Raw genomic sequence first — 25,088 nt, forward strand, 5'->3', positions numbered from 1 at the left:
AAGAGCTCTTAAGCTTCTGCAATTAGCAGCCGTTTAGCTGAGAGCGGCACAAGCAAGTGAAAATGAGCTGGCAGTCCCAAAGAGTGAAAGTGCAGAGAACAGATAGAAGGTACACGGTCCATGGTATGTTGAGCACCATTTCCATCTCTAGGGGGTTCCTTGTAGGAAAAGCTGGAACTGGCTTGCTGGTTGAGGCTAGTTTTGCACGCTAGCCAACCCCAAAGCCTCAAGCTTAGCAGTCTGGGTTAGATTCTTGCTCATGGTTGTCATTTGCACTGGGATGTTATAAATGTAATTAAGGTTTTTGAGGTGCTTGGACTGGTAGGAGATGAAACGTGTATGTGCACACTCTTTTTGTGTTGTGTATTTGTTGTGAAGTTCTATGCTCTCATCCTATTTTTTAGCTTTCCCAGCAAATATTTTTGTACATGGGGTTAAAGGTCATAAGTAGTGTAAAAACCATAGATTGGGGAAACGGTTATTAAGAAACACTTTTGGTATATTATAGTCCACGTTAATTTAATTATCAAATACGTTTTTTTAATTTTTTATTTCCCTTTTGTCAGTTGTTGCCATGGCAAACTATGACGTCAAGGTATTGGACACTATATAAAGAGCCGTTCAACAGACAGTGTGTGACGGGCGGGGGTGAGCAACGAAAAGGAAGCGATCACGCCAAGTCTCAGGGAAAAATGATGGTTTAATAGAAAGTGTGCAAACCTAAAACCCGTGCACTGTCTCCAAATTAAGGATATAATGACCAGCGGTCAACTGGTACAAAGACAAGACATATATAGGCAAACAAACGACCCTCAGGTGAGACGGATCACGGGCTCCGCCCACCTGAAGGACGCACATGACGTCACCAAACAACAACAACAACAGCCGCTGTGGACGGAGGCGGCCGGTAGGGGGCCGCCTCACCGTGACACAGTGTTAGGGCTTTAAACTTCTATCAACTACTTTAGCCCAGCGCGTTCGTTTGATGGAAAAGAGATAGCAGGAACAACCATACCAAAATTATAGCAATACCAAAAAGGCCTTTATTAAGACAGAGATATCTCTGGGGATCTCACACATTCTAACATTTACATCAGAGAGATCCAACAAGTGTTGGTAACATGCAGTTTTTTATATGGTATTTGTCCACCCCTCAAAACCCTCAGATCTTCTTCTATACCTTACATGGTGTTGTTTGAGCAAACATGACTTTGTTGTTCAAGCAGACATGACTTATCCATTTGTTTCATCTTATTAGAATATCTGTTCGAAGAGGTGTTATCATACACCAGGATGTTGTTATTCACCTTTATCAGTCTACACTGTGTTGTTTATGAACTCAGTCAATAAACGTTAGAATCATGAACTTGTGTTCCGCTTTATTATACCAACTTATCTTCACGTGTTACACGTCTTCTCTCCCACATCCTCCACATGCCTGACCTTCTATTAACTACCTCTAGTGGTCATATATGGAACTGCTATTGAATGCATTCTGCATATCAACACATCCTCCCTTTTCTAGATTGAACATTAACACAGATACTTATTTCAAACGTTCATCAACAGTTGTCAACAATCACTTTTTCTTTTTTTTTTTTTTTAACAATAATCATGAACTAACATTCAGTCCATCCTCTTACAAGTCTATCAGGTCTTTTTATTTGTCGTCCAGATCTTCTCAGGACAGGTAAGTCCGACTGAACACTGCTTGTATCCACTTGCAAATGTCCATTATCCAGTCCCACCAGGATTTCGCGGGCCTTTTTTGTGATTGTTGCGGGCTAAAATGTTTGATGTTGCGGGTGTTTTTCAAAAAAATTGCGATGGAAGTTGCGGTGTGTTTTTGCTTTTTTGTGAGTACATTACAATAGGGAGTAAATGTTGTATGGTTTCCTCTATTTAGTAGTCCATTTTAATGATCTATTTACCTATTTATTCAGGGTTGGCAACTTTTCAAGATCGCTTGAAGTGAGATTTGAACCTGGAGGGGGTGGCGAACATTAATTGTTGACCGGGGGGGCGGGGTTAGCGAACGTAGTTGTTACCGGGCGGCCTGTAAAATGGACACAAATTAAGTATTATATCGAGATCGATCGCCAGTGGTTGGCGCCAGAGCGAACTAGTAACTCATAGATATGGATCAGAGATAAATAAACTTTATCTCTGACTTTAAACTTTATCTCAGTTTAAAGTTTAAACTTATAAACTTTATCTCAGACCCTCGCCGCTTGCGTGCGCTGCAGCGACTTCACGGGCTACCGTTGCATTGTGGGGAATGTAGTGTTTGTGCGTGCAAAACACCATCGGGCGGCTGTGGCCTGCGGGCCGGTTCTAATAGTAATTAAATATCATCCAGGGGGCCATAGATAATCAATTCGCGGGTCGGATCTGGACAGTTTATCCCCGCTTTCATGTAGTGTACCGGGATACTGCTTTTCCCGATCTTTTTGCCGTTATTTTCGTCGCTCATGCTGCTTTCTGTCTGCTCCTCTTGAACGTATATACGGAAGTAAGGCGGGAATTTGTCGACGCCACATCAAGACGACATCAGTGATTGGTCAAATTTGCGGGAAAGTTGCGGTGATTGGCTGAAGTTGCAACACCGCCCTGAATTCGCGGGGTTTGCTTGAAGTTGCGTTGAAGTTGCAAATCGCAACATCGCGACTTTCTGGAGGGTCTGATTATTGTCTGCATTTGATGCTGTATCTGCACTGAATGCATCAGATTCCTCCTCAGTCTCTTGTCTTCAGAAGGCTGCGGCGGTTCCTCCTGAGCACATGTCCATCCTCCGTCTTTACTGCATAGGATCTAGGTCCGACCTCCTGGAGAACAGTTGCTTTCCTGTTCCATGCATCTTGATCCTGGATTCATACCATGTCATCCTTGGCGAGTGGACTAAGAGGTTTAGTTGATTTGTCATAACGTTGCTTCTGTTTCCATTTCGTGTTCTCCCATTTTGCCTTTATCCCTGTGTTGTACTTGATGTCTGTATAACAGGGAAGGGTCGTGCGTAATTTGCGGTTCATTAACAGCTCTGCTGGGGATAAACCACATTCAAGCGGAGCAGCTCTGTAGCTTAGAAGAGCTAAATAAGGATCTGACTTGCTGTCTGTGGTCTTTTTCAGAATCTGTTTGATGATGTGCACCCCCTTTTCGGCTTTGCCATTTGCCTGAGCATGCTGAGGACTGGATGTGACATGACTGAAGCCATAGTGGCTCACAAACTGCTGCCACTCTTTGCAGTTGTAACAAGGACCATTGTCACTCACCACAGTCTTTGGTATTCCATGCCGGGCAAATATGGACTTCACATGCATAATGACAGTACTGGCAGCTGTGCTTGAGAGCAAGGCAATTTCAGGGAAATTAGAGTAGTAATCAATTACTAGCAAATAGTCCTTTCCATTGCAATGAAACAAGTCAGTTCCAACTTTTTCCCAAGGTGCAATGGGAAGATCTGGAATCATTATGGGTTCCCTTGCCTGTTTGCTCTGGTACTTGTTGCATGTTTCACACCTTCCTACCATGTTTTCGATGTCCTTGTTAATGCCAGGCCAATACACAGCGCTTCTGGCTCTCCTTTTACATTTCTCTATCCCAAGGTGTCCCTCATGTAGCTGTCTAAGTATCTCTGGCCTAAGACTGTGTGGGATGACAATTCTATTGTCTCTCAGTAACAGTCCATTTGCCACACTTAGCTCTGATCTGAAGTGATGGTATTCTGGACAGGAGCCCCTGGGCCATCTGCTGTGCATATTGTTGATCACTGATTGTAATACTTTGTCTTTGTCCAATTCATCACATATTTGCTTTGCTCCGACATCAGATACTGGAAGGGACTCAACCCATGTTGATGTGATTTTCAATTTCCTTTTCAGTGGAACTCACGTCACTCATCACAGGTGCTCGTGACAGCGCATCTGCTAACACTAAGTGTTTGCCTGGAGTGTATATTAACTCGAAGTCATACCTCTGCAATTTCATGACGAGACGCTGGATCCTGGGCGACATCTCGTTGAGATTTTTCTAGATGATCGACACCAGGGGGTGATGATCTGTTTTGACAGTAAAAGTGAGAAGAAACAGTATAAAAAAAGAAAAATAGAAAGAAAAAAAGCAGTGTTAAGTAATTAACACTTGTAACTTTCAAAAAATTCCCTACATACCATAAAAAAAAATGAAAATGTTCTACACATTCGTAAATCCATGTTGGCATCATTCCAATATTTAACAACAGATATACATCTCCTTTTAACCTCTTTTCTAGCTTTTTCAACAACAAATTTACAAACATCTCTCAAGTCATATTTCGACTTTTAAATTGAGAAAAACCTTTGTACACAGGCAGGAAGTAAATTAACTTTTACTTTGTACATTTGCATTATTTTATAATAAACCAAGTCATAACATTTCATAACATGGGATTTTATAAAAAGTATATTAGTATGCTCATAATATCCACACTGTAAAAAATCTGTTTGCTTATGTTCTGTGAATATAAAACTGTATGTGGGCAAAGCATGAACCATAAAAATAGTTACTCCAAAAACAAAAAACGAGTTGTGCCATCAGCTGCTGCATTTTTACCATTCTACTTAATATTTTGTGTTCAGTGAATGAGCATTATGGTTCTCAGTCAACATGTCAAGTCCAAAGTAAAAAACTGTTGGGCGAGCAATAGTGGTAGTGGTGAAACTAATGCGCATGCTCGAGAGAAGATTTTCTTGGCGCCTTCTGCACCAAAACTAAAATGAAGACCCAGCGTTTCACCATTTAACTAGAGGACTTCAAACGTTCACTGAGTGAAGTTAATGTGGATCTTTACTAAGCTAACACAACTAACTTGGTGGTGTTTGTTGAGTTTGAATTTTGAACAAGATCGTATTTCAACATATTTTCCAAATGTATAGTTATCAAAACTAGAGCTAAGCCAACAAGTTGTTTTTTAGTGTTTAACTTTGCTATGAGTTTAGTAATGTTAGTGTTAATACTGTTGTGGTTGGCAAGTACAAGTGTGTGTTTCCCTGGGTGTGTGTTGTATGCGTGTTAGTGTCCCCCCTCCCTTAGAACCAGTGTGTTTTGCCGTTAATAAAATAGCATTGAGCTAACGTTGGTGTCATGGCTCATTCTTGTCCTCCTGACTCGACGACGTTTCAATTTTTATTACATTTATAAAGCAGCTCTCATATGCCTGTTTGGTAATATTTTATGTTTACTTTTTGACATGCAAATAAAATGCACAATTACTTAATTATATTCTGTATATTTTTAATTTACTTCATAAAGCATAAAATGTATAGTTCAGGCAACTTTGATACTAATGAATAATTACCTGAACTAAACAATTTTAGCTGGAACAACATAAAACATTTTGTTGGACTCACTAGGTGTATTTGGTTAATATATATAACATTTTGTTGGCTCAACTTATTTTCTTTAATTAGACTGAATTCTGTAGTTGTCAGCAGAACTTAAAATTTGCAATTTGCAGAGCTTAAATTAGACCAACTAAAAAAAATTAGGTGCAACGGGTCACTAAGATTTTTTTAGTTGGTGAGACTTTATTAATAATACGTATGGCTCGTTTTTGTAAAATAACTATAGCATTTAATGCTGTTTTATACGTAGAACCCCACACTTCTACACAATATGATATATAAGGAAGTATGAGTGAACAATAGATTATATATAAAGCTTTATAATTTAATATATTTCTGGACTTATACAGGATTGAAATTGACTTTGCAATCTTTCTATTTATATATCCAGTACATTGTTTCCATGTTAATTTATGGTCAATAACAAGACCTAGGAAATTTATATCAAAAACTCTTTCAATTTTAGTATCACATATTTTTTATTTAATAGCCTCATCCATTTCTTTTTGAGTTCCAAAAACCATAAATTTAGTTTTTTTTATATTCAACGAATTGACATCAAACCAAATTTTAAGGATTTCTAATTCCCTTTCAATAGATGACAAAAGTTCCTTCAAATTATTCCCAGAACAGTACATATTTGTATCATCTGCAAAAATAACAAATTTTAATAGTTTAGTAACATTACAGATATCATTGATGTATAGTAGAAAAAGTTTTGGACCAATCACAGATCCCTGAGTTATTCCACAATTGATCTTCCTGAACTGTGACAGTCTTACTAATTTGTACACATTGCTGTTGATTTTCCAAATAACTTGATCCAGGAATAAGCCACACCCCTTATCCCATACTTCTCCAATTTTCTCAATAATATACTGTAATCTAAAGTATCAAATGCTTTCTGTAAATCAATATAAACACCAACTGAACATTTGTCATTTTCTATTGTATTTCTTCTACCATCTCCATTACTGCATATGTAGTAGTTCTATTCTCCCTAAAGCCACACTGGTGTTCGCTCAGAATTTTGTGTGTATCTAAAAAAAGATCCATGTTTAACAAATAATTTCTCTAATATTTTTGAGAATTGGGGTAAAAGTGACACTGGTCTATAGTTATCAATACGATGCTTATCTCCATGTTTAAATATTGGTATAACCTTTGCCATTTTCATATTATTCGGAAAAACACCTTTTTGAAAGGACAAGTTACATATATAAGTCAACAGTCTTACAATTTGGCCAATGACTTCTTTCACAATTTCCATATCAATGGAATTTATATCAGTTGATGTTTTATTTTTTAATTTTCTTACAACCTCTATTATATCAGTTTCACCAATCCCACCAAGAAACATAGTCTCACTATTTCCCTTGATAAGATTATCAAACATATATTGCTTATCTTCAGACATTTTTATTTTACTGGCCAAGTAAACCAATTAATTGGAGTTTAATTATTAAACTCAGCAATATTTTTTTAATTATCCACTGTGCCACCTGATCCGGTTAAAAAATTACTTGGATATTCTGATTTATTATGTCTATTCCGAATAATTTTATTAATTACTTTCCAAGTATTTTGAATATTATTTTTACTCTCCTCTAATAATTTGTTATAATATCCCATTTTGTCTTCTCATAGTGTAAGTCAGTGTATTCTTGTATGACTTTTTTTCACTTTCATTGGTTCTTAATTGCAAAAATTTCTTATATAATTTTTGTTTCTTTTTACATGCTATTTTTAGGCTCTTAATCATCCATGGTTTCCCTTTCCTTTCCTTCACCCAGTACTTTCTAATAGGACAATGTTTGTTGTACAGCTCTAAGAATGTAAACAAAAATACATCATAGGCTTTAGTAGGATCCTCAACATATACCCCATTCCAATTACAACATGTGAACTCCATCTTTAAAGCCTCAATTCTTTCTCGAGTCCTTATTCTTACTAATTTACAATTAGGCTTACTTACACCAGCAGAGAATTCAACCTTTAAACTATGTAAAATCGCAAAAATAGGAAGGTGATCACTAATATCACTTAAAAGTAATCCACTTGTTACTGGACCATACACATTAGAGCCGCATCTCAAAATAGAGCCGAAAATCCCATCACTACTGTGTGCGGGGCGCCGGTCTAATGAGAGTGCATGGAGAGGCATAAACTTTTGCCAAGCACGTGATCTGATCAGTTTCAGATTTTCCATGGGGCGCAGCTCTCTGCGCCCTGGACACACCAACTCTTGTTGGACCCACCCACTCTTGTTGGTAGTGTCGGTCAGCTGCTAGGTTTATACTTTCGCGCGTGACCGTAGTGCGACTCCGCCCACAGAACCTCCAACTCTGTACCTTTATCTAAGGGGGGGATATTAATTATCAAACGCTAAACTAAATAAGTGGGTTTTCAACCTTGACACAGTCACAATCTTTAGGTCTTGAGTCCTGGACGCATTTTGGAAGGTTGTTCCAAAGCTGGGGGTGCCTTACAAGAAAAGGCTCTTCCCCCTGCTGTTACCTTATTCATTTTTGGAACTAATAAAAGGCCAGCACCCTGTGATCTTAGTGGATGTGGGGGTTCATAATAGGTAGGTTCCTGGGGGTATTCGGGAGCAAGCCCGTGCAGTGCTTTATAAGTCAATAAAAGAATTTTAAAATCAATACAGAATTGAACTGGGAGCCAATACAGGGCTGATAGGACTGGTCTGATATGACGCAATTTTCTAGTTCTAGTCAGAACTCTGGCTGTGGCATTTTGAACTATTTGAAGTTTATTTAGATTCCTATTTGAGCATCCTGACAGTAGTGAGTTACAGTAGTCTAATCTGGAGCTAACAAAGGCGTGCACCAATTTTTCTGCATCATCCTGTGATAATGCATTTCTTAACTTGGCAATGTTGCGGAGATGTAGAAAAGCTATCCTCCTAGTAGTATTATCTATGTATTTATCAAATGATAGGTCGGAGTCGAGTATGACACCTAGGTTTTTGGCTACTGTGCCAGGTGTAATGGGGTAGTCTGCGAGATTAAGCATTAGATCTGGAATTTTATGTTTGGAAATTTATGCGTTTTGTTAAGTATGAGTAAAACCATGAAAGGGCTGTGCTTGAGACTCCAACCCAGCATTCTAACCGTTTTAGCAAGATCTTATGATCTATTTTGTCGAAAGCTGCACTAAGTTCAAAGAGCACTAACAGAGATACATAGCCTTGATCTGAGGTAGAGTCCTGCACCGGGTTGGGTACCCGCGGGTACGGGCAAATAGATGATGAAACGGGTGGGTTTTACACATACCGATTTTACGGGTGGGTATGTGGGCGGGTAGGTTAAAATACGGGTGGGTAGCATAGGTAGCTCGTGAATAAGTGGTCATTTTTAGTAGGCTTTTATTTGCTACGTAATGAACAGTGTTACCTTTTGCCTGATTACCGCCTCCCGATCGTGGTCGTGAAGCTCAGGGGAGCTTACTTATACCGTAGCTCCGTTGGCCAGAGCGGGCTGAATTTACTCTTCAGCCGTTCTGGGGTAATACCCAAACTTCGGTTCTTTTCCAGCGGAAACATGAGCAGAGGTTGGTTATAACGCCGTACCAGGCATTTATTGTAGCTTGCTTGGTGGTTACAAAGCTAAATGGGTGGCGGTGCTAGAACAAGGAAAAATAACGAGAGAGAACTTAGCGTGCTGCTCCCGCCACAGCAGATAGGCACCTACTACCACTGTGAACATATGCGATTTTTAGTTGTTATACTGGAATTTGTTCCCTGTTGTTTTCCATTGTGTTATGGAACCGGTTAGCCAGGGCTTAATTTGAGCCGGATCCTGCAGGATCCGGGAACTGTTTAATTTTGAAGCGTGCGTTCCGGTAACTGTCTGCCTCGATCCGGTAACATTTATTGTTCGCTAGCTCTGGAGCCAACCGCCGGCGATATAACACTCAATCTGTGTCCATTTTACGTTCGCCAACGCCACCCCCCCCCCTTCCCCCCCCCCGCTCAACAATTTACGTTTGCACCCCCCCCCCCCCCCCCCCTACAAATTACGCCACACCCCCCCTTGCTCAGGTTACAATGCGTTCCGGCAACGTTTGATTTACAAATTAAGCCCTGCGGTTAGCTACATAAATTTTTTTCTTGCATTTTACCAGTTGCTACTTTTAGATAGGAATACTGTTCCTGCACAACAACCTTAGATTTTATTTTGTGTTGTACTCACGTTTTTTCAGAGGCGCATTGAAAAATAAAGTGCTCTATAGGAATACTTTCGATTTGTGTGATTTTTCACGGCACGGGTGAGTAACGGGTAGAATATTAACGGGTCCGGGCGGGTACGGATTTAACTTTGAAATAGCCACGGGTTCGCGGGTGGGTGGGTGCTGTACTCTGCGGGTATGGGTGGGTACGGGTCTCAAAAAACGGACCCGTGCAGGACTCTGATCTGAGGCAAGGAGATCATTTGTTACTTTGACTAATGCTGTTTCAGTACTGTGATGGGGCCTAAATCCAGATTGGAACTTTTCAAATATGTGATTCCTATGCACAATGATGTCAGTTACTCTAATCTTACCACTTTTTTCGGTAACGAGTAATATAACGCGCTACTATTTCCAGTCCAGTAATCAGATTAAAGTTACTTATCCACGTAACTGTGCGTTACTATTTTTATTTTCCCTAGTAAAAAATATATATTTTTGCTTTCTTCTTGGCTCAGTTATACTTTTGCGTCTGACCGTAGCGCTCGACTCCGCACGCTGCGCGCAACCCTGAGAGCGCGAGCACATTTTACAAGTCATTTTTTGCAGTGTCCTCCCGTAACGATATGTGGTAGTATAAAGAAACACCCCCCAAAAACAGGGGAAGGAACATTTACCTGACCAATTTTAATGTTGCACTGTGTTCCACGTTTGAAAAGTGCTGGAATTTTGACTAACATAGCCTACTTTAAAATGCTACACAAACGTAATGTCAGGAGATACTGTAGTAGTATTGTAGTAGTGTAGGGAATTCACTACTCACGGTGAATTCCCTAACGGACAGACACTTGGCCACTCAAGGAGTCTTAGCCCTTTAACCCTCCTCCTAACCCTAACCCTAACCCTCCTATTAGGGTAACTTTGACCCTGGTGCATGTTTAATTGTTCAAAAGATGTCTGAAACCAAGAAAATCCTAACAAACAGTGTGAATATTTAATTACTAACTACATTACTAATTATTCTATCAATATTTAGTGCAATGGTGTTCCTTACTTGTAACAGGTAATGGTTCAATTAGGATCGTTTTTCATAAAAATGTGAAAATTCCCATGTTCAAACAAACACACACAACACTCTCATACACTTATACACACATACACACACACACTCTCATACACACACACACACAAACACACACACTCTCACACACACACAAACACACACACACATACACTCACACACACTCAAACACACACTCAAACACAAACACACTCAAACACACACACACACACACACACACACTCAAACACACACACGCACAGAGCCGGAATGGCTAATCGGGAGATTCGGGAGGATTCCCGATGGGCCGGCTCATTTCAATCTCTAGTTTGGGCCGATTGGGAGGGGGAAATAATTTTGGGCCGGATTTGGGCATGAAACTCCCGGGCTGAAAAAGTGTCCCACTCCGGCCCTGCACACACACACACAGTAAATTAGCCTATTTATTCACTCAGAATATGGATGGATGCAGTGCTTAATTTGTAAATCAAACGATGCTGAAACGCAAACAGCGGCATGAGACAAGGGGTCACTGAGGCCAACAATGTCACCGGATCGCACACAAAACACAACGCTTAGGTACACAAATGTCAAAATAACAAGCCAATTTGTATATATAAATTACTTTTAAATGATTTACGTGTGTTTCATAAGTGTTTTAAGTGCAGAAGTGCATTTTAAGTGCATTTTCAAGTACTTTAGCCTAAATTCCAGCACTTTTCAAATCTGAAACACAAAGCAACATTAAAATTGGTCAGGGGTGAGTTTCCCAAAACAATCTTAGTGCTAAGTACATACGTACGAGGTTACGAAGTACTTAGCGCTAAGAACGTTTTGGGAAACTCACCCCTGGTAAATGTTCCTTCTCCTGTTTTTGAGGGGTGTTTCTTTATACTACCACATATCGTTTCAGACAACACTGCAAAGAATGTGACTCGGCAAGTATGAACGCCTCCGCCATTTGCGGAGGTTTGCGCGAGGTGGACAGAGTTGCGCATAGGGGTGCACGATATGACGATATAAAATCGTGAATGGCGATAACGAGTGGAGAATCGCAGGCGATCTACCAAATTAGAGAAATCGTATAGATCGCCTTTGCCAATCAGCGCAATGAATTTTTTATGCTGGTTCCCACCGATGCGTCAGACGTAGGGCGGACCAATCACAGCGAACTGTGCGTCTTCCATGCCTCCATGTTGTGTTTGTAAAAACTAAAAACTGCGTGGACAACGACGGCTGAAAGCCAAACCGAGGAGCTGGTAAAGAAGAGGAAATCCACCTCTGTAATCTGAAATTGATCGGATCGGATTTTCTTCCACTGACCAAGACCAAACTACAGCGATATGTAAAGTGTGCAAAGAACACGTGAAAACGTCCGATGCCAGTACAACAAATTTATTCAATCACTTGAGACATAGACATCACAAGTAATATGCCGAAAGTGAAACAATGCGGGCAGCCACCTCACAAGTGACCATAGGGCGCGACTCCGCCACACCTCGCGTGAACGATATGTGGTAGTATAAAGAAACATCCCTCAAAAACAGGGGAAGGAACATTTACTTGATGAAGTTTAAAGTTGCTTTGTGTTTCAGGTTTGAAAAGTGCTGGAATTTAGGCTAAAGTACTTGAAAATGGTTGAAATTGTAACTACTTTGTTTCCAGTGTTGCGAATAACGCCGTTAAAAATAACGGTGTTAGGTAACGGCGTCATATTGTCAGTAACGGGATAATATAATTAATTACTTTTCCTGTCGTTACAACGCCGTTGACGTTACTGGTCATTAAAAGTGGTGCGTTACTATATATTGATATACTAACAGTAATGCGAGCGGACCGCTGCCCAGGCTAGTGAGGAGTAACAGATCCCGATAGGTCACAGTTCTCGGTGTAACACCTGTTTAACTTAACAAGTCAGTAAGCGATTGGCTAAGGCAGCGTTATGGTAGCCAATCAGAGCCAGTGTTTTTACACGCGTGCCGAAGCATACCCAGTGATACACCAAATGGAGAAGAAGCAGAAATTGAGAGAATTTAATAGATGTAAATGCAGTTTATATAGTGTTTTTTATACAGAGATTTGGGATTTTAAAGGATTTTATCCTGCACTGGTCTGTTGATGTGCAATAAATATTGGGGGCAGTCATGGCCTGGTGGTTAGGAAACTGGTCTTGTGACTGGAGGGTCGTGGGTTAGATTCCCAGACAGGCCATGACTGAGGTGCCCTTGAGCAAGGCACCTAACCCCAACTGCTCCAACTGATTGAGGTGTAAAAATCACAATTGACAAAATATGGCACATTTAATTTATCAAAAGTTAAACACCTTTCTGATCTACTCATTTCAACTGACTGAAAACTGCTTTTTTCAAAAAAAATCCTTATTCATTGGCATATAACTTTTTTTTTTAACTGTAACGCAAATAGTTACTTTCCCTGGTAATGAGTTACTTTTATTATAGAGTAATTCAGTTACTAACTCAGTTACTTTTTTGAACAAGTAACTATAACTAATTACTTTTTTAAAGTAACGTTCCCAACACTGTTCGTTTCACAACAAATAGCTGTCTGACTGAACAGTTCTCTTTACATTAACATACGAGCCTCTTGTAATTCCAGGACAAAACATGAGAGAACGTGAAGACGTTAAGATTGGGCGTTTTGAAAATAAACAACCATTAAATAGTGTGAATAAAAAGCGAATTATATCGAATCATTTCGACTATATGTATAAACATTTAACTTTAAGTTCAAAGTGCTGGGAAATATTTAGTGCAATAGTGCGCTTTAACAGTGTAAGGAACTGCGTGACGCAGACCAGGGAGGCGGACACAAACGCTGAGGAGAGCGAGATTTAATGAATGGACAGAGTCGTAATACCGGGCAGGGGTCATAACAGGTAGGCAGTCCGAACATGAAATACGGGCATGGTGGCACAAAAAACAAAACAAGGCAGGGGAAACAAAACTAGGCTGAACGGCACTTATGACGAAGACGAAACAGAAACAGTTAAATACACTAGAGCTTGAACGAGGCAAGAGAATAAAACAGGTAAGTAGCACAAAATAACCGATACCGACATGGGAGACACGGGGACTATAAATACATATATATATATATATATATTAGTGGTGGGACTTTAACACGTTAATTTTGATTAATTAATTACAGGAAAATTAACGCACTAAAAAAATAACGCATTTTAACGCATTTAACGGACGAGACACTTTTGCACCGTGGAATGTTTCTCAGTGCGCGAGTTCCGGGCATACAGATTATATGGACGCACAATAAGATGAGCATGATGGAGATGACTGAAGAGGCTACGTTGGTGGATGGGAAATTTAAATATAAGAAACTTCCAGATGGAAGTACAAACAAAAATAGTGTTATTTGCACTTTATGTAGGAAGGAGTTCGCTTATCACAGGAGCACTTCCACCCTTGTTACCACCTCAACGCAAAACATGTTGCGGCTAAAGCTGGGCGTACACTGGGCGATATTTTAAATCGTGTACTCAGCTCCAGCTCAAACTGTACGACTAAATCGCAGGGAGAGTCGGCTCGTGGAGCTGCTTCAACAGTGCGATACTCTCACGAGGAGCGATTTGAATTTCAAACATGTTTGATGTTCTTGCGACGCTGCGATTTCTGATCGGGAGTTGGTCGTGAGGTGTGAATCGTTCCTCGTTTACCTGTGTAAACTATACTATGCACGACACGCGATTGAGCCGAAACGAGTGAAAAATCGGCTGAAAATGGGCCAAAAATCGCACAGTGTACGCCCAGCTTAACGCGCAGGTCAGTAATGGTAACTTAGCTGCTAAATGTATTCTTAGTACGATAGGGTGACCAAACGTCCGTAATTCACATCCTGTGAGGAAACGTCCTGGTTTTTAAATTACCTCCATTGGACCATTAAGACTGGATTAAACTTTCGCGAACTTTTCACGCGTTTATACATGATGCGTCACATTATTTGTGTTGTCCGCTCCCTGTGGTCGAAGATAAATGCTTACAAGCGCTGCGAATTGCGTCAACTGATGCAAGTTACGAACTACCGTCCAGGGGTGAGTTTCCCAAAACGTTCTTAGCGCCAGGTACTTCGTAACCTCGTACGTAAGAACGTTTTGGGAAACTCACCCCAGAAAGACAATGTCGAAGAAAATCCAGCAGCTGTATGATGAGGAAAGAATTAAAACAGGTTATTTGGAAGAGTGCCACAAATGTGGCTCTGACTGGGGATCACTGGACCTCTGTTAGCAACAAGAATGATCTTGGTGTGACAGCTCATATTATAGATGATGAAGATCCAGTCGTTTGCTTTGAGCATGCAGAAGACCACTTCTAGGCACTATGGAGATGCCTGTGGCAAAGGCCTGGGAAATTAAAGAAAGTCTACCATCTAAAATGGTATTAAAAAACATCTTCTGATTTACTTCAATTCTTCCAATATCCTGAGCAAAACTCCCTAAATTAAACAACATTTTTGGTCAGAATTTCCAATGTTCTGAACTGTTTTCTGCACACTACACATATATTGGTCTTCGTAGTAGACTGGTGGAAAAATAAACAAGATGTTGAAGTTTATGATTATGTTCATTGATTCATTCATCATTCAAACTTAAATGAATATTTCTCATGTTAAATACTGAAATGCGATTAAAATGCGATTAATTTCGATTACTTAATTACAAAGCTTCCGATTAATTCGATTAATTTTTTTGATCGCGTCCCACCCCTAATATAAATACATATATATATATATATATATTATATATATATGTATATATATATGTATATATATACATACATTTTAGGCCTAAACTAGCCCAAAGTCGTTGACGGGGGGGATGGGGGGTGGCGAGTGTTTAAAATGGAGACAAATTAAGTATTATAACGCAATCGATTCTTTGTGTTGACTTGTAACCCCCGTGGTGGCCCAACTCAAAAGTAGCCCAAAAAACCGCACCCCGCGACCCCAGAATTTTTACCCGCGGCTGGATTTTCAAACAAGCCCAATTTGGCGTGAAACCGCAAACCTGGCAACTATGGAAACAGATGAAGACAATAACGACATGGGCGTGGCAGACGTGGGGAAACCATAGAAACACACAACAAGGCGGGCTCAAGGAGCAGGGAACAACAGACACGAGGAACAGGGAAACCGGAGTGACAGCTAGGAGAGGGGGGCGTAGCCATACGTGACACAGTGTCACGTGTGTTGTTTACATTTTTTGTTTACAATGTTTGCACATGGAAAATTGCAATATCATTCATTTAAATCTGCTTAAAAAGAAAGCTTTGTAGCCCCAATTTTTTTTGTTTTTTTTGGATGGAAGATCGTGATAAAAAATCGAAATCGTGATTTTATGAAAAAAATCGTGATCCTATTTTTTTCCCATATCGCCCACCCCTAGTTGCGCGCTACGGTCACTCGTGAAAGTATAACTAGCTTTGATCTATACTACCTTGGAGACCAAGCAACTATGTAGCACTATAAGTCGATCTGGATAAGAGCGTCTGCTAAATGCCATAAATGTAAATTCATTATGCAAAAAACAAAGAAAGATTTGCTCATTAACACAAAAAGAGAAGGAAATGAAATGTAGATTTTGTAAAGATCACCTTAATTTGTCAGGACCGTTTTACTGGTAGTTGTCCTACAGTTTTTTCTGATTTGTCAGGATAATGTATGCACTAACTCACTAATGTCTGTCATACCTCAAGCTATTGAACCCCTTGCAGTACCAGTTCGAGCACCTTGCCACGCAGCTGAAGTGACGACAGTAGCAAGACGTATTCACGTAAAGTACATATAGGAAACTTTAGCCAGTGCTTTTTTCTATTAATGAGTAATGGAACCGTTTGGAAGGACTTGTATCATTTATTTAAAAATTGGCATATTGCTGGAGAGCCTGTAGCTGATCTTATATTGTTGGCAGTCGATGGATCTATAAATTTCAAAGAGAAGACAAAGGATGTTATAAGTACTATTATTTTCTCTATATGAAAATGTTAAGACTTAGACTTAACCGTAAGCCTAACCCTAGGAAGGGTTGTTGATTATCTTGTTCTTTACCTGCTCTTCATGATATCTTTAATAGATGATCGCTCCTCTGGGGGTAAAAACTTCGCCACCAGCTTAACAAAGTCCTCGTGAATGGCCAAAAATTGAATGCACTTGTGGGCATAGCACCTGAGGAGACATGTTTTAAAATTACACTCATGGCTGATTGATCAATTCTACTTATTGATGGACACAGTGCTGACTCCAGGGCCATAGAGAGCAAGGGAGCTGCCTACCTCACTTCCTCTGCATCGTCCAGAGCCAATCGGCTGATTGCAGTCAGGAAGCTCTCCGTGAGGTCCTCGTCCGTGAGCAGCTTGGAAGCCCCCACCAGCTGAGCGAAGCTTTGTAGATGTAAAGCTGTTGTCCTCCTCACATAGTCACAGCTACATCTGGAGTTTGAAACACATGAAGTCTGCTTCAATCTTACAAGAAAAACTAATGAATGAGTTATCCTCCAAATAAATTGTTACTGCAAATCACTCCAGACTGCCCACAAAACTGTCCATCTCTGATGCTACTGCCTTCTATTAACAGTGGTCTGCTGTACTATAAATGTGCTTCTGTCTTCTACTAAAAGCCTCTTTTGACAATGTTGTTTATTGTGGTGGAAAGCCTGCATGATTGTGTTGGTGAGGTGGTCCTACCTTAGTCCTCCGTCCAGCAGGGCATGCATGACCGTCCTGGCTGAGCAGCAGTGCACCATTGCACGCAGTACCAGGTGCACGTCCTCCCTGATGAAGGGTCTGTTCTCCACCGCCTTGTGCAGGAGGACGCAGGCAGCCTGTGCTGCCTCAGGGTCCATGGCCGTCCGCAGGTAGGCGAACATGTGCGCCAGCGTGGTCATGGCGGCACGCGAAACCGTGTCGTCCGAGTTCTTCACCTGAGACAGGAGAGAGAGAGAGAGAGAGAGAGAGACAACAGTAAGCCTCAAGTTCCAGGCCAGGCCTCCACACCTATCCTATGACAAGAAATTCCTCTCCAAAACATTCCAAATGGACTCTTCCACAGGTCAGAACATCCAAATACATAAAATGGAGCATGTCCAGTTGGGACAGCAAATTGTGTAGCTCATTCTCAAGCCCCTTGGCTTTGATTACAGAATCTTTAGTCTATGAGCGGGCTCCTCACCTCCTTGATCACGGCTATGCACACGTCATGAAGATTTGCCAGAAGGACTTCGGCATGATTTTGCGCCAGAGAACGCACCAGTGTGAGGCCAATGATCTTCTTCCTGTTCCGAAACACAGCGTTAGAACACGGTGTACATGTCTGGTGTTATCACATCAGTAATGCTAAACAAGTTCCATCAATAAAAATCAACAAATAACAAGCAACAGCCTATTCCCTTTTAGAGTGCCCATCACTAATTATTTATGTTTATATTGCCAAAGCATGACATTTCTGTATTCTCAGGCATTCTCGGTTATTATAGCTCTGTTCTGGCTGGGTTAGCTTGGTGTAAACTTTGCTCGGTGTGAGGCAGACTGTCTGCTGCAGCTTGCTAAAAGCCTACCAGTCCTCATTCTCCAGGAGCTGAAATGCCTGGCTGAGGCCCAGCTCAGGTTTGGCCAGAAGCTTCTCCCTAACCAGGCTCAGAGTCCCTGGCACCACCCCTTTGTCCTGGCTAATTGATGCAGCCCTAGCAGTGTCCCTTTTCTCAACAGGCCTGAAGGAAGTCACTGCCCGCTGGCTGATCCGGGACGCCTTCAGGCCGGGCTTGCCGACGGCCGGTTTGCTGGGGGGTTTTGGCTGCAGCTCCCGAATGGATCCTGCTGCATTTGGGGTGGCCCAGTTGCGTATAGCCTCACAACATGCCACTGAGCCCTGCCTTTGGTTCACCTGGGATCCCACAGGTAGCTTGCTAGCTAGTGGCTTCAAGCTGACAGAACTGTCCTTTGAGCTCACTGGATCCGTGGAGACAGAATTTTCATACTGTTAATTAACTTTCATTAACTGTTTCATTAACTTTCCGTTTCTGAAGCTCTACTTACAGGTCTCTTGTAAATATACAGTATTATAATTAATTACAGAAAACATCTATATTTGAGATACATGGGGAGCTGTGCATGGCCCCAGTGTTGAGCTTTGCTACTCCAGCTGACGTTTTACGGGATAGGAACTCACCTGGCACTTTACCGGCCTTCTTCACAAGCTTGGCCCGATTCTGCGGTTTGGGCATCTGCAGAGCGTAGTTTGCACGGAGCTCAAGGGGGGACAGATCCTCACTGGCAGCAGCCTGTGGGCCCTGGATGCTGCGCACTCTCTGTGGTTTATCCAGTGGTGGGCAGTGGCTTACAGAGGAGGCATCAGAGTGTAAAGAGCCATTCTGACCGTTCCCCAGGGGCTCCAGGCGGATTTTGGCATTCACCCTGTTGTTGCTCCTGGTCGACTGCTTGGATGATTTGCCACATATCCGTTTAAATATCGCCTCCTGTCTTTCTTCTTGCAGGAGGCTCTTTTCCACCAGTTTCTGCACACGGTGCTCCTGCTCCAGGCTCAGAGTCTCTGCCACTGCCCCTTTGCCCTGGCTAGTTCCTGCAGTCCTAGCAGTGTCCCTCTTCTCTGCAGGCTTGTACGATGTCGCCGCCCGCTGCCTGATCAGAGTCGTCTTCAGGCCGGCCTTGCCGACGGCCGGTTTGCTGGGGGGTTTGGGCTGCAGCTCCCGACCTGCTCCTGCTGCAGTTGGTGCGGCCCGGTTGCCTATAGCACGGGTACCCGCAGCCTGCACCTGCAACTTCAGCTGCTCTGCCTCCATCATCTCCAGCTGCTCGGAGGAAATTCATTTAGTCACAATCAATTTTTTTACACATGAAAGATTTTAACTGTTTAGATACAAATGTGTAGGTCTAAAGCAGTGGCGGATGGTGCAAAAAAAAATTGAGGGGGGCGTAAACAAATAAAAAAAAAATAAAGCAGTCTTATTGCCCTTTATTTATTTGAACATGAATTTTGCCCTAGCGTTCTTCAAGTGAATGCTTTGTGAGAAGATTTTTTTGTAAAGACAAAACTGAATTTTCTCTCATTTTGTAAGAGCTGCTGCTCCAACCTGACTGATATTCAATGTGAACCAAGTTGGAGATTCGCGCGAGGTGGGCGGAGTCGCGCGCTACGGTCACTCACGAAAGTATAAACCTAGCTTTAACGAACCACAGCTGACCGACGCTACCAACAACAGTGGGTGTGTCCAACAAAGAGAGGGTGTGGAAAATCTGAAACCGACCAATTAAACTGCAGCCTCAGATCACGTGCTTGGCAAAAGTTGAGGGCTCTCTTCGAAATAGCCTACTACATACTGGATACTGCATTCTGGATTCAGTATATACTGGATACTGCATACTGGTCCTCGTAGTAGTATGCAGTACAATTTCCAGTATGCGACAAAAGCAAAGCATACTACGGGGGTCACGTGAACATGGCGTTGCATGACATACTGCATACAGCATACTGATTTGGGGCTCGATCAGTACGCCAGTAGTATGTAGTAGGCTATTTCGAACAGAGCCTATGCCTCTCCATGCACTCTCATTAGACCGGCGCCCCGCACACAGGAAGTGTGCACAATGTAAGTAATTAAATACAATTATGCGTTTACTCTTTTAATAAATTCAAACATGGCTATTAGACACACAGTGTCACTAAATAATTTCCTCACTATCACAGTTCATAATGAACTCGTTTTAATATCGGAACAATATTAAGGGGTGGCGCCCCATATTGACCAGCCGCCACTGGCTACAGACCAATACATTAGGCTACCTAAACAATACAAAATCCAAACACTCAAATTGGTGCTCTCATTTAACATATCCATTCAGCTACATCGACACGCAAAACAGTAGTCACACTGAAGTACGACACGTTGAATAACCAAACAGTGTTGCCAACTCCTCAGTAAGAAAAGTAGCTATTGGTTGTCCTAAACGTCGCTATAAGTCGCTAAATGTCATCATCACCTAATTTGCATAATATATGTTTTTGAAGATGTAAAGGAATAACATTGGGAGAAAAAAAGTGAGTAAAAAACACCCTAAATATGTTAGAACTACAAATGAACAACATCTGTTGCCTTTGAAATAGGCAGTCACTTCTCAAAAGAACTACATGACTTTAATGCTTTGTTATAAATAATTTTTACGTAAATTACATAAATAGTTTTTTTTTGCTGTGTTGTTAAATGTTAGTATAAGAGTAGCAGTTAGCAGGAATGAATGAGTTGAAGAATGACTGAGACTGTGTGAGTTAAATGCAGTCATTTCTTTTCGCGTCTCATTGAAGACCAAAGCATTTATATTTACATCCCGCTCTGTAAATACGGGGCGGGGCGTCAGCGGCAGCTTTGGGCATGCGCAGTTCATTTGCAGTGTGGACGTGGAGCGGTGAGGGTCTGCTCTGAGTGTGAGACTGCACTGAGTGTTGTGGGCGGGGCTCACGGCAGCACCCGCCCCAGAGGAGCAACTGAAGATCGTGTGTGTGAAGCCCCCCGCACACAGCGAGCAACTAGCTGAGCAAACGGTCACGCGTGCCCGTTTGCTCAGCTAGTTGCTCGCCGTGTGCGGACGCTTGAGACAGAATTCTGTGCCTCTTGAGCCTGTGAGACATTTATCTAAAGCCCCCCGCACACAGCGAGCAACTAGCTGAGCAAACGGTCACGCGTGCCCGTTTGCTCAGCTAGTTGCTCGCCGTGTGCGGACGCTTGAGACAGAATTCTGTGCCTCTTGAGCCTGTGAGACATTTATCTAACGTGTTTGATATTTTCTGGCACGCGTGCCCGAAATCTCACCGTGTGCGCTCGGCTGAGCAATTTGGCTCAGCAACTTTTCGCCACCAGCCAATTGGAAGCTCGCTTGGCGTCACATGACACTTCGGCGTTTACGCCGTTAACGGCCATCACTAATCAAAAGTAAAGAAAGAAGTTGAACAGATAATAAATGAGATATAAGATGAGACAACAATCATGAGATATAAGATAGTTAACATGGCTTATTACATCGAATTTGGCGATAGATTAAAATAATAATAATTTAATCAATTCGGTGTAGGGTTGCCACCTGTCCCGGTTTTCCTTCTTTTTAATATTAGGTCCCGGCAAAAAAAAATCATTTAATGTCCTGGTTTTCACTAGGTTAGTTCAAACGACTATTTAGACTGTTTCTGCACACTTTAAATGTCTTTTTTTTTCTCGCTGTGTCCATTTGACACCCCCGGTAACATTTTACGCCACCCCCCGTCAACAATTTACACTCGCCACCCACCACCCCCCCACTCTGTGTCAGTATGACAGTGTCCTTGTTTTTTGTCAGACAGGTGGCAACCCTAATTCGGTGTCGTCAGTATATGGTGTCTCAACCAAATAAAAATGCTGCTATGTGTTTCATAAAGACATGTTTCACGACACCGAATTGATTAAATGATTATTTTCTTGTTCTATCGCCAAATTCGATGTAATAAGCCATGTTAACTATCTTATATCCAGAGGCGTAGCGCAAAATTCTGTGGCCCCACCGCAAGGAGGCAATGAGGAGGCCCGTGCGTGAGCTAAAATCTCACGAGCGACCGTAGCGCGCGACCCTGCGCGAGCGGTGTAGGCGTTTATACTTTCGCGAGCGTTGCGAGCGTCACTGCAGTGTAAATATGGCTTTGCAGTGTTGTCCGAAACGATACGTTAACAAATACGAGCCTTGTAATTCCAGGACGAAACATGAGAGAACGTGAAGACGTTAAGATTGGGCGTTTTGAAAATAAACAACCATTAAATAATGTGATAAAAAGCGAATAATTTCGAGTATATGTATAAATATTTAACTAAGTTTAACGTGCTGGGAAATATTGAAATGGACCTTGAAAGTGATGTACAAATGCTTTAATTCCACCTTGTTAAGGTGTATGAACCCTGCAAACATGACTTTGTTCATCGCGCTGAAGCGCGGCGCGCGTGCGAAGTTACAAAATTCGAGAGGTGCACGACCTCGCGAATCGACAGCGCGCGAGGCCCTCGCGCACAGGCGGAGCCACAGCGATTATGTCATTTTCGCCGCGCAGACCCTCAAGTATAAACCAGGCTTAAGCGTGGGGGAAAACATTAACATCACCCAGGAGGATGACTAAACAACAAACTCGTCCTAAGGCGGGGCCCACCTGTGTTAGGGGCCCCCCCGCAGTGCGTGCCTTGCGTGCCCCTCCCCTACGCCAGTGCTTATATCTCATGGTTGTTATTATTTGTTCAACTTCTTTCTTTACTTTTGATTAGTGATCGCCGTTAACGGCGTAAACGCCGAGGTGTCATGTGACGCCAAGCGAGCTTCCAATTGGCTGGTGACGAAAAGTTGCTGAGCCAAATTGCTCAGCCGAGCGCACACGGTGAGATTTCGGGCACGCGTGCCAGAAAATATCAAACACGTTAGATAAATGTCTCACAGGCTCAAGAGGCAGAGAATTCTGTCTCAAGCGTCCGCACACGGCGAGCAACTAGCTGAGCAAACGGGCACGCGTGACCGTTTGCTCAGCTAGTTGCTCGCTGTGTGCGGGGGGCTTGAGTCTCCAAAAGTCGCTAGATTTGTCGCTAGTCGCTTTTTACTACAAAAACTCTCTAGAGGGTCTGAAAAGTCGCTAAATATAGCCAAGTTGGCAACACTGTAACCAAATAATTTTCATCATGGAAAGCAGAGTTATAAATAACATTAAAAAAGAGTTATTTGAAGTATTACCTTTGTGGATGCGCGGCGGCTGCAATCCGACTCGGACGACTCTTTCTGTTGTATCGGCGGAAGCGTCTTCCTCCGCTGTGGAGCGCTCTCCAGTATTTTGTATAGCTCCATGACATCGTCTCGCCAATTTCCATACGATTTCTGCACCTTCCGACAATCCATTTTGCACCTGTAAGCTGATTTTCACCGTCTGTCGTTGTGCTACAAATGACCGTTTCTGGCTGTTGAACGGCTCTTTATATGGTCTCCAATAGCTTGTAAATGACGTCATAGTTTGCCATGGCAACAACTGAAAAACTCAAAAACCTTTATTACCTTTATAACATCCCAGTGCAAATGACAACCATGAGCAAGAATCTAACCCAGACTGCTAAGCTTGAAGCCTTTGGGGTTGTCACCGGTACATTTGCTCACTTAAAAAAATACCCGGGACGCCCGGTACAGAACGTGAAATACGGACAGGTACCGGGAAATACGGACGTTTGTTCACCCTATATAATACACTACAGTCACACCTGACAACATAGACGACGTGCCTGTTTAAGACGTTTTTTCTTTCATTTTAATCTCCTCTTACTCTCTGCAAGGTGTGTTTCGCTCTGTAGACGCATAACTAGCTTCAGAATATAAAGCTAGCTTGTTGACATTTTGTTAAGTGGACACTATAGAGGTCTGCGCGGGACTGCTTTTTTAATCCCGCTCCCGCCCGCACCGGCCAAAAAAATCGCTCGTTTTAATCCCGCACCCGCCCGCCACATACACATTTCTGTCGCCCCCGCCCGCAATTCTAATATGAATTTAATTAATTAAATTTAGTACTTAAAAATTTCTTATGTATTTATTAAAACAGCAATATAGCGATGGATCGCGCTGTCCCATTTCTTACCACAGTCCAAACACATGCCGTAAGGTGACGTATACTTTCTGACATCTATCACAACAAGCAAATGGTAGATGATTTCCATCTCCATTAATTACAATGGAATATGACCTCCATACATCAGCCTTTCCTGTAGTTGGCTTAATTGTGGTGTATTCGCCTGTTTTAATTGAATTTTCCACACACTTTCCACCTGGTTGACCGTCTACAGTCTCTGCCATTTCGGTATCAAAATGACGCACACTTCATGTTCACAGTTGCTTAGCCAATATTTTGAATTAGTTTATTGCTTACTGAATGATTAGTTGTTTTCATCCTGTCCCTTATGTATGGAAATCATTGCGTTGTTATTATTATAATTTTCTAGACTATTTATTAATTTGCGGGATTTTTCTACATGTATATGCGGTCCCGCATCGCCTGGACTAATTAAACTCCCGCTCCCAATAATTCCCAATTAAATTCTGTCCTGCGCCGCAAGATATTCTGACGGGACCCGCGGGATTACCGCGGGAGTGAAGACCTCTAGTGGACACAACATCCTGAATGCTATTTTAGCTATTTTAGTCCGCCCACTTTATTATAGATTCTTGTGGACAAACGTAACTATTCACAACAAAACGTGGAGTAATTCTTTACGACACTGAAACAAACTGAGCCTTTTTACATTTTAATGTCATTCATGAATGACACGATCAATTATTCATAAATTACACTACACTAGCCACACCCACAGCTATTATACTTTGTGTTACTATTTTTATAATTTTTCTCATCAAATATTTATTTGTTATACTCTGCATCAA

General features: G+C 41.9%; 1 protein-coding gene across 2 annotated transcripts; it reads right to left on the bottom strand.

The window, feature by feature from the left end:
• Positions 1-962: 962 nt before the first annotated feature.
• LOC143484977 (uncharacterized) lies at positions 963-23,933 on the bottom strand. Of its 2 annotated transcripts, none has more exons than XM_076984078.1 (8): positions 23,403-23,933; positions 18,823-19,462; positions 18,212-18,602; positions 17,827-17,929; positions 17,343-17,578; positions 16,932-17,087; positions 16,708-16,824; positions 963-4,058 (listed from the first exon to the last, which is right to left on the bottom strand). In XM_076984078.1, exons 1-8 carry the CDS (start codon positions 23,562-23,564, stop codon positions 3,968-3,970), a joined length of 1,896 nt encoding a protein of 631 aa, XP_076840193.1. In that variant the 5' UTR covers positions 23,565-23,933; the 3' UTR covers positions 963-3,967. The 2 variants fall into 2 exon arrangements, with proteins under 2 accessions (XP_076840193.1, XP_076840194.1); XM_076984079.1 differs by lacking the exon at positions 963-4,058 and adding an exon at positions 15,573-16,579.
• Between the last annotated feature and the right edge of the window lie 1,155 nt (positions 23,934-25,088).

The sequence above is a fragment of the Brachyhypopomus gauderio genome, chromosome 21 (assembly GCF_052324685.1).
Source record: "Brachyhypopomus gauderio isolate BG-103 chromosome 21, BGAUD_0.2, whole genome shotgun sequence".
Taxonomy (NCBI): domain Eukaryota; kingdom Metazoa; phylum Chordata; class Actinopteri; order Gymnotiformes; family Hypopomidae; genus Brachyhypopomus; species Brachyhypopomus gauderio.